The 11,381-nt window shown below is 33.2% G+C and overlaps 1 protein-coding gene across 2 annotated transcripts in view; it reads left to right on the top strand.

Moving 5' to 3' along the window:
• Positions 1-39: 39 nt before the first annotated feature.
• The window catches only part of LOC123550627 (uncharacterized), a 96,330-nt gene continuing 84,988 nt past the window's right edge, over positions 40-11,381 (top strand). The window contains exons 1-2 of one of the 2 annotated variants that reach the window (XR_008371281.1): positions 40-142; positions 4,561-4,606. Coding sequence is in view for 1 of the 2 variants with exons in the window: in XM_053545350.1 (XP_053401325.1) it covers positions 4,574-4,606 (33 nt within the window). In the remaining variant the exon portion in view is untranslated. The remainder of the gene's footprint in view (positions 143-4,560; positions 4,607-11,381) is intronic. The other variant, XM_053545350.1, reaches the window with a different exon arrangement.

Here is an 11,381-nt window from a genome sequence, read left to right as displayed (position 1 = left end):
TGATAGTATGAATGTTTCTAAAATGATATTAAATTCACTTATGAACATTGGCTTTAAAGCTTGCACTGCCTCGGTACTTTAGTGAAGCTGTAAATGGCAGATCCCTATAAAAGGAAAATGTGGAAAACCAGAGCAGATATTGGTAATTTTATAGTGTTTAATATCGTGATTTTATTGGATAGTCTTTCATTTCATTGCTTCATTTTGTTTCTGATGATATGGCTGAAAAATGATAAGTGTTGCATGTTTTTGTTTTGGAATTGAAGAACGTACATTTGTAACTCTGTCTTCGGATAAATGGAAATTCGGATAGGAACAAGGCTCAAGCATAATTTCCCCTCCTGTTTTGTATGTTTTATAAAAAATGATTTTCGGTGTGGTTGTCCTTTAAGACAGGTTCATTTACTGAATAAAGTTTTTCAAAATTGAACTACAGATAAATTGGAATGGATAATTAAACTAATGTATAGTCAAATAAATGCACAATTTTGTAGTTGTTACTAGTTAGCTGTGTAAAGCACATAATTACAAGGAACACCATTACAACACATTTCAATCATCTTTCAGAGTGACATATTGAAAATAATATTTCTTTTTTAAAAAAAGTTAATTGTTAAAAGTTTTGCGTGCAGGTACATAAATTATGGCTAACATTTAAAGGCATATAGCTGTGAAGGCATATAGCTATTTTTTCTTTTTCTATTACAATTATCAATCTCACTAGGTCAATTCTCATAAATTTGACATGTATTTTGGGCAAATTATGCCCCCATTTGGACTTAGAAAATTCTGGTTAAAATTTTGTGTGCAAGTTACTATCTCAAAAACTATAATGCAGATGTTGAATTAAAATTTCACATGTTAATTTCTTTTGGGTTAATAAAACTAAATCATAGTATCAAGACCCATAACTCTTGACATTTATTTTGGCCAAATTATGTCCCTTTTTGGACTAAGAAAGTTCTGGTTAAGTTTTGCATGCAAGTACATATAGCAATTTAGGGTTGGATACCGGTTCCAGGTATTGGAAGCGTACCAAATAATCACTTCGAAAAGTACAGGTGTCAGACGTTTCACCCCCAAGACTGTTCCTCCCAAGGCTTTTCACCCCCAATTTGGGGGTGAAAAGTCTGGTGTTTTATAGCATATGAAGACTTTTCACCCCCTATATGTTTTTATTATTAAATATGATTATAATGTTTTTTGGGGGGAGGGGGGCTGTATAGTTATGAATAATTTCGTATGTATTATAATTCGGTTAGTACATTAAAAAAAATATTTTTTGAAGTTTGTTAACTAGTAGAGATGACCATACATTTTAAACATAAGTTATTTACAAGGTTATGGAGGGACCCCAAAATCAATAGGGGTCATCTACTCTGCATGTCCAATCATCCTATGAAGTTTCAACATTCTAGGTCATGTGGTTCTCAAGTAATTGATAGGAAACAATTTTCCATGTTATGGTTCCTCTGACCAAAGAACAATACACAGAATGGCAACTTGGGATAATCCCGCATCATCTCGTGTTAGCGTGTTTTCTTATTTCAGAGCGTTTGCCGACTTGATCAATCATGATCAAATCAACAGACGCTTACTGAAGAATAAAACTGGTGGTACGCCCGGCATGTAATAAACCAATTTGAGTCCTTTTTCAAACAAAAACTGTTGATTTCTCAGACTTTCAATTATAAATTCATTCCTTCCCCATGTAGAAAATACTAATAATATTAAAAATGCACCATTATCATGATAAACAAATGATCTGAAAGTAACCTTGTTTCAAAGCGTTTGCTGACTTGATCAATCATGATCAACAAACGCTTACAACGAGATCTCATTCAGTTGTCACGGGATGTTGGCGAGATTTGCTCTATATGCCTTTCAAGTTGCCGATCTGTTTATTTTATAGCTCTTTGTTCTGACTTTGATCTTTGATTGAGTGACCCCAAAATCAACAGGGGGCATCTGCTCTGCATGTTTGGTCATGCTACAAAGTTCCAACATTCTGGGACCAGTGGTTCTCGTGTTATTGAGTGGAAACAGTTTTCCATGTTCAGGCCCCTGTGACCTTGACCTTAGATGGAGTGACTCTAAAATCAATAGGGGTCATCTACTCTACATGTCCAGTCATCCTACAAAAAATTTTAGGTTCTGGGTGACATTAAATGGTTATCCAGTTATTGATCAGTAATGAAGTGTAACAGATTCTGACCCCTGTAACCTTGACCTTTAATAGAGTGACCCCAAAATCTGTTCTAGGGTCATCTGTTCTGCATGTCCAGTCATCCTACAAAGTTTCAACATTCTGGGTCAAGTGGTTGTTTAGTTATTGATTGGAAACGGTTTTCCATGTTCAGGCCCCTGCTGCGTAACGATGCAAACAATAACATTACTGTACATATAATAATTCAAACTGGGCATTTCAAATAAAAATGCTGTTAGAAAACCTGGGATTGTCAGACATATGAATAAGTCATGATAGTAACAGTAATTCTTTATCTACAGAGAATATTGGACAATTAAGTTATTATCAAACTTGATATGCTAACATTAACAATTTTCATCGATTACTCAAGATCTCTTATAGTAGATTTAAACATTCCTTTAATCATGAAAAATACTTAAATATAATTGAAGATAAAAAATTTCAAATTGCTCTTAGTAGATTAAGATTATCATCACATAATTTTGAAATAGAAAGAGGTAGACGTAACAACATGGATCAAAATGATATAAAATGTAAATTTTGTAATCTTAATTCTTTAGAAAATGAATATCACTTTCTTCTTATATGTCTGTTGTATAAAGAATTACAAATAAAATATTTAAAAGTACCGGTATATACCTTTAACGTAAAGAACCGGTTCTGATTTTGATATTTCCATAAAAGTAAATAAATAAAATAATTACCAAATCCGCGGCAAAAGAAAGCAGAAAATAAGCAAATAGTATTTGAAATACAGTAATAACGCGATTGACATTGTTTACTGTGACACCGCTCCGAGTAACCTCTCTTGTATTAACATGGAGAGCTGGCCTTTCGAATAATTTTGTATGCTAAATATTATTATAAAAACTTCTTTTCCCTTCGTTTTAAACTACGTAAATCATACTTAATTGCAAAATATACGACACTTTTTTGCTCTTTATCATATTCTATCAAAACAAATAAAAAAAACGATTTAAATAAAAAGTTACGAAACTAAGCTGTAACCTACGTAAACAAGTAATCGGTTTTCGCGAATTAATAGAAATATGTTATTTTTGGTTGTTTCAAGCGTTTTGAGTGTTAGTTTTCAATGAAAATATGTTGAAAAAAATGTTGCACTTTAAAAATATTACTAGTTAATCTGGTTGAAGATTTATCATGAGTTACAATGAGTCTGGCTTGTTAAATGGGTTAATTTGAAAGCTATTAAGTGTTGAATTTAACAGGTCTCGTAAGTGCAGAGCAAGCATTACCACGGTCAGTGTAGTCGTAGATTTAAATTGCACAGTGAGCGACGTATCTACTCTAGTGTTGTTTTTTTTTTTGGAGAACTAGTTTGTAAGATATATTTATCTTTTTTACTCTTTCAAAGTTCTAATACAACATCCAATTAACAGACTTAAAATGTTTGTATATCACAGCAAATTTTCCTGTATAACTACTTAAATGGGTGTATTTATTTCTAACCAAACATTGCCTTTGTGATGTACTTCAAAGCTTGGTATCGGTATCGTTAAAAATACTGTATTGTTTCGTTTGTATCGGTATCAGACCGCTTCGTCCTTAACGATATCCAACCCTATTAAGCCATTACTTAAATGCATATAGATTTGAAACTCATTTTTTTCTTTTTCTAGATCAATTACCAACCTCACTGGGTCAAGACCCATAACTCTGAAGTGTATGTATTTTGGACATATTATGCCCCCTTTTGGACTTTGAAAATTCTGGTTAAATTAGTTTTTCTGCAAGTTACGATCAGCAAAACAAATGCCGATATTAAATTGAAACTTCACGTGTCTTTGGGGATATAAAACTAGTTGATTGCATTAAGTCCCATAACTCTGACATATAACTCTGACATGCATTTTGGCCAAATTATGTCCCTTTTTGAACTTAAAACTTCTGATTAATGTTTTGCATGCAAGTTACTATCTCCAAAACTAATGCAGATAATGAATTGAAACTCTATAGATATTTTAACATTTTGGAATATTTCTGCTTCTGGGACAACAATTTGAATAGTCAAGCACTGGCTGTCTTATGGACAGCTCTTGTTTTGCTGCAGATATTCACAAATTGGGAAACATGAAGCAAATTTTGCATGGGAAATGGGGCTGATATTTGGCCCCGAGAGACAGGTGGAAAAAGCCCTGACAGTTCAGGGTATATAGTGTACAATTATACATGACTAAACATCAGGGGCAATAAATGATTGATTGATCATTAATGACTTCCTTTCTTTGGTTCATTTTTCTAAGCAACTAAAACTTAGTCATATTATGTAGGTTGTATTCTTGTTTACTGTAGGAAATGTTTGGTTAATTTAAAGTTTCTTTTTTTTTCAGGTAGTTAGTGAAGATGAATGATGAACTTATTTTAGAGAGGGTGAAGGTAATTTTAATTTTAAAAGTTATTCAACGGAGGTAGTACAGAGATGGAGTGTGGACAAAGGCACTTCAAATGTACACTATGTGGCACCGCTGCTTTGTTTTTAATTTTGCGAGTGCCACAACCGGAAAATTAACCTGAAAAAAATTCTACTGGCAATGTTCTGTCGTATAAGTCGCAGGAACTTTTCAGGCAGCAAAATAAGTAAAAAAAGTGCAACCTATATGCCCCAGAATATGGTGTTTGACCACTGAAACTATACCAGAAGATCTCTGGATATATCTAGAATGTCAGTCAAAGTTTCTTTGCACAGTTGGCACAGCAAAAGTGCAGAATCGCTCATTTCTAAGGTCCAGATTGTGGTTATAATTTGATGTTCAAATGTAACGGAGGACTTTCATATCGGCTTCAACTCTGTTTAAGGAGGTAGGTTACCTTGTTACAAGGGTAAATTCAAATTAGTTGAACCGCAGCATTCTTTTGTATTTTGTGTAATATGAAGTTTTAACTGCTACAATCGCAATTTCGTTTGTCTCTGTCCCTTCAAGTTAAATTTATATCCAGGTTTGAAGAACATGACACTCCAAAGGTATTTCATATTGAAAGAAGAAGGAAAATATGGATATTTAACACGTGTATTTTAGATATCCATATCCATAGAAGTCTGCTTAATTGATAATTTTACTAATATGCACGTTAGCTTTCTAATATAAGCTTAAAATGTATATGTCGCAGGGCTCGTGTTTCCATGGTAACGCATTTTCTCTCATTTTTAAACAACTTTGTATAAAAATAGGGGTTTTCGACGGCCTCAGTGCCATTCTGTTGATGACCAACATGGAATATTTGGGTAATATTATTAGCAAAATACTAAGCACTTTACATGGTACCCTATTTTTCTTAAAGTTTAAAGTAACCATGGCAACAGAGATGTTTAAAATAGCTTATATCTTGCTTTTTGTCCTAATTTTTTATAAAAAGTATTGAATAAGATTATCTTTCTAGTTGATGTAGCTTTAAAACATATTATTTCTAACGTAAGTAATATTTTCGTATTATTTGCATTTATTCAAACAAATTTCACAGCTTAGAATACTTACAGCAGTACCCCTCGTCTGGAATTTTTCATGGAAAAATCGTTCAGCATGCTGCTTTTATTCTCATGGATATTATTGAAATGAAAATAAAAAGCCGAAGCTGTGTTTCTTAAATAGACCAGTGTCAACGCTGTTAAATTTTACATTTAGATACATAGGTCATGGGCTTCGTTTCCATGGTAACATCAATTAAATTCAAGAAACCAAAATTTCTACTGAAATTGCAACAATTTTAGATCTTAGTTTTAGTACATAAGTAACAAATTATCAACGGAACCTGAAAAATAGGTATTAGAAATCAAACTACTAGATTTTTTATTTGAAAATGGCCGTAACAAGTAACCTTTCACCCAACTATATTCCAAATAACATTGCTTATCATCATCCATTATCTTACATTCCGAATAACATTTCAATATATCTACATAAAAGAAGCAAAATATTGATTATTATTCAGAGCAAAAGACTCATAAAAAATATTTCAGCAAATAATGGTTATTTGAAAATAGTTAAAGTAAAGAAAATGCACAGAATTACATACCTTTAAGATAAAAGCTATTAATTTTGCGCGGTAACTGACACGTAACGTCATGATGTCAATGACGTCATTTTAAGACAACATTGTTTTGAAGCGTTTCTGCGGCAATTTATTAATTATTTCTGCATTATTAAACCATAAAGCATCAGATCGAAGACGGGTTCATGATTAATTTTCAGAAGAATGAATATACAGACACATTTAGTTTGTTGTAAGCGCCGTCGTAAATCGTCACATTAGCTTCCGGTTGGACATGCGCACATACAAATATGAAGGTAACCTACCTCCTTAATAAATAAATAAATTGATAAATAAACATGGGGATTGGTAACTGAAAAACTAACTTAAATATTATATAGTTGATCCGAGCATATTATTTAACACTGTTTATCAGGGCTAATAACTAAAAATAAACAGTTGAAGAAATTGTCTATAATTAAAATGATCACAATTGCTCACGTCTTTTACATCCAGTAAATGAAAATTTGATATCTCGACTACTTTTATGTGTCTAAATTTGTAAGGAAATTCGGAAGAATTAAGTTAAAAACGAACCACTAAAAATAGTAAGCACTTACTTTACTGAGTAACAAATGTTTGAAGAGTTAGAGTTACAAAATCACAGAAACTGGTGTTTTAAGTAATATTTCTCCTGATGAATTCCCCACAGTGCGCATTGTTTGTATCAACTAGTTTAAAACTATGACACATGAGCATATGTCACCCACTGCTTCAGTTTTGTCGAAATTTTGATGTATCAACTGATTTTTGATAAAACTGCAGTGCTGCACAGTGTGTTCAAAGGATTGTGTGCAATAATGATAATTAGGTGTCTTTGGTGAAGTCTCTCATAGTATTCTGAAAGGGGCTCAGCAAGGAAGTCAGGGCACTAGACAACTTTTGGGGACAGGTACCCATACCCTCATGAAGGGGAATTGTTTGTCGTTTTAAGACAAAAAGGGGAATTTTAGCCATATATGTGTTACTACTTTTCACACTTATTAATACTGTTTTGAAGTGTTCAGTCATTTCTAACAAATGTAAGTATATTGTAGCAGTAACCTTCCATAGACGTGATAGAGGCACTATAATATAACCACTTGAAAAATTGTTCTTTTTTTTTTTCGACGGGAATTTTCTTTCTGAGAAAGGGGAAAAAGGGAAAAAACATACTATTTTATGAGCAGAATGGGGTCCATATTCGGCCCCAAAAACGGCCGAACAAGTGCCCTGGAAGTACATGTTATATAATAAATAATAGCGACACTTATCTCATCCACACTCCATCTCTATACTACCTCCATGGTTATACCAGGCATGCTTTAGAGGGGCTCAACTCCAGTGCTCGATATTTTTTTAATTTAGAAAGTTCTTTGTCTATTTGTTAACTGTAGATGCAAGTCAGTAAGCAGTGTTTATCTATAGAAACAATAGGCCTTTTGTAGTCTGTAAAATTTGTAGAAACATGTGTAAAATAATGTTGTTTATGATGTTGTTATTATAATATGTAAAAAAAGAGGGTTTATCTGTATTTTATGTTTTAATTCAAAATATATTGATATATATTATGGTATTTTAAAGAGGTTAAGTTTTTAAAAATGTTACTGGAGACACACAAATTATTAAAGCCTTGTGAAAGTTCTGTTTCCAATTTCCTTGACTTGAATTAGAACTTTGATGATATTACATATATACTCAGTTTTTTTATACCCCCACAGACGAAGTTAAATGGGGGTGTATATAGAAGTGAGCTTGTTGGTTATTCTGTCAGTTGGTTGTACATTGGTTTTCATGGTTTTCGGACAGTAACTCCTGAAAAGCTTGACAGATTTAAATAAATTTTGGTACACTGGTGTAGTGTAACATTATAAAATATAGGTCAAGTTCAACTTTGCCTACAAACCACCATTTTTAGCTCGTCTGAATTTTTTGAGAAAAAAAAGAGTTATTGTCATCACTTGATCGGCGTCTGTGTCGGCATTGCCTGGTTAAGTTTTATGTTTAGGTCAGCTTTTCTCCTGAACTATCAAACTGTCAAAGCTATTGCTTTAAAACTTGCAACACTTGTTTACCATCAAAAGCTGACTCTGTAAGCAAGAAACATAACTCCATTCTGCTTTTTGCAAGAATTATGGTCCCTTTTGGACTTAGAAAATATTAGATTTCTTGGTTAAGTTTTATGTTCAGGTCAACTTTTCTACTAAATTATCAAAGCTATTGCTTTAAAACTTGCAACGCTTGTTCACCATCTAAAGCTGACTAAGTGCAGCAAGAAACACAACTCCATTCTGCTTTTTTGAAGAGTTATGGCCCCTTTTGGACTTAGAAAATATCATATTTCTTGGTTAAATTTTATGTTTAGGTAAACTTTTCTCTGAAACTATCAAAGCTATTGCTTTAAAACTTGCAACACTTGCTCACCATCAACAGCTGACTCTGTACAGCAAGAGACATAACTCCATTTTGCTTTTTACAAAAATTATGGCCCCTTTTGGACTTAGAAAATCATGGGTATGACAATATTTCTGTTATACAGAGACAAAAATATCAGATGAGCGTCTGCACCTGCAAGGCGATGCTCTTATTTAATGTAGTTATGGCCCCTTTCCAACTTAAAATTTGCCAAGTAATCTGTATTTTTCAAGTATGAATATTTTGTATGCTATTAAAACAAAACATTTACATAATTAACTGTATAATAACTGAAATCATTGTCTAATTATAATACTAGGCTCTTTCACAAACACTTATTTCAGTTTTTTCGCCTTCAAGTTATTAAATTAGACAACTTAAATTCTGTGCGATATTGAAGGGGTATTATTTGTCACTCCTCAGTCCTGTGGCAGTTCTAGTTTAGACTTTTTTTTTAAGAAAAAGAATGACTTATGAGTGACAAATGCTTTTCTGTTCTATGTTATATAAAAATATTGTATTACTATTAGTTTTATCTATATTTAGCAAAATATATTGACTTCCGTAGGCTCTTTAAAAGATAAATCTTTTTTGTAACCTTTTTAGCTCACCTGTCACATAGTGACAGGGTGAGCTTTTGTGATCACCCGTCGTCCGTCCGTTAGTCGTCCGTCTGTTCACAATTTCCTTGTGAACAAGATAGAGACCACATTTTGTATAATTTGATTTTAACCAAACTTGCATACAACTTGTATGGGCATAATATCTCGGTTCCTTTGGAAAACTGGCCAGATCGCATCATGGGTTCCAGAGTTATGGCCCCTTAAGGGCCAAAATTTGCCATAATTGGCTTGAGAACATGATAGAGACCACATTTTGCAATCAACTTTAAAAAAAAACTTGCACACAACTTGTATGGGCATAATATCTTGGTTCCTTTCGAAAACTGGCCAGATCCCATCATGGGTTCCAGAGTTACATGCATGGCCCCTTAAGGTAGTAGAGGTGTAATAGCAATGTTTACAAAATGGCATTTGCATGGTATATTCTTAAAGATGACCGTGTTTTGCACTGTATTGCAAATTTTAAACAACTTTTACCATGCCGTTTTTTCTAAATTTTGTATAACTTGTGGTATCTCCTCTAGCTCAAGTAGAGAAAAATTTCAAAGTGATGGCCGCTATATAAAATGTTTGCAGAGAACTCATTTTACCATTAATTTTAATAAAAGAATCATCAAACTATTGTTAAACAATTATTAAACACAAAATAAAAATGTGGATATCATTTTATATAGTGTTCCTCAAGTAAACGGATTTAATGATACAGAATTCTTATTTCAACGTTGAAAAAATAAGGTCGAATCCTTGTTTCTGTTTTGAATTTTGCTTACTTCATTCAAAAATTACCTTGGGACAGATGTAAAACCTACCTAAATTTCTTCCACAATATGTAATCTAAAGAATGGAAGCAAAATAGAGAACTTTTACCACATGTAACTCAATATTTTTACAGATGTGTAACTCTACCCCTTCTGTTTAAGTAGTAAATTCACTTTGAACAGCAAGAAATCGCTTAGCAAATGTTTTTTTTTTTTTCATTTTTGTACAATAAATCTATCATAAGTCTTGAAAGAAGTAAAAACTTACTAGAAAAAATCGAAAATAAGGGGGAAAAAATTTGGTCCCAGTAGGGCTTGAACCTACGCCCCCCTGAGAATTGCAGTAAATGTGGGTTTATGGTAGGAATTGAATACTCTTCAAAAAGGTGGTACTCTATTACACATCTACTACCTTAAAGGGCCAAAATTTGCTATTTTTTTGCTTGTGAACACAATTGATACCACATTTTGCAATCAACTTTAATCAAACTAACACACAACTTGTATTGGCATAATTGGCATAATATCTTGGTTGCTTTCGAAAACTGGCCAGATCCCATCATGGGTTCCAGAGTTATTGCCCCTTAAAGGGCCAGAATATGCTATTTTTGGCTTGTGAACACTGTAGAGACAACATTTTGCAATCAACTTTAATCGAACTTGCACACAACCTGTATTGGCATAATATTTGGTTACTTTCGAAAACTGGCCAGATCCTGTCATGAGTTCCAGAGTTATGGCCCCTTAAAGGTCCAAAATATACTATTTTGGCTTTTGCAGCAAAATAGTGACTTTATTTATGATTTGATTTGATACAAACTTGCAAAATGTCTTCAACAACAATAAATCTTGGATTCCATGGTGAATCTATCAGATCCAGTCATAGGTTCTAGAGTTACGGCCCCTGATTGACCCCTAAAAGAGCCAAAAGTTGGTAATTTTTACCTTGTGAACAGGATAGAAGTGACATTCTATATTTGAATTTAACCACACTTACACACAACTTCAGTCACAGTAAGATCTTGGTTCCTTTCGAAAACCGGCTAGATTCCATCATGGGTTCTAGAGTTACTGCCCTTGAAAGGGGCAACATTTTCTATTTTGGCCTTTTCAGCCATATAGAGGTTTCATTTATGCTTTGATTTAGTACAAACTTGCACAGAATGATTATCTTGATGATCTCTAGGCCTGGATCGGAACTAGGTCATGTCTGATCAAAAACTAGGTCATCAGGTCAAATCAAAGGAAAAGCTTGTAAACAACCTAGACACCCCATTTATGACCCTATCTTCATGAAATTTGGTCAGAATGTTTATCTTGATTGTTCCTAGGCCAAGTTTGAAACTGGGT

The sequence above is a fragment of the Mercenaria mercenaria genome, chromosome 6 (genome assembly GCF_021730395.1).
Source record: "Mercenaria mercenaria strain notata chromosome 6, MADL_Memer_1, whole genome shotgun sequence".
Taxonomy (NCBI): Eukaryota; Metazoa; Mollusca; class Bivalvia; order Venerida; family Veneridae; genus Mercenaria; species Mercenaria mercenaria.
The sequence above is the reverse complement of the archived record's forward strand: the minus strand, read 5'-3'. Positions and strand labels throughout refer to the sequence as shown.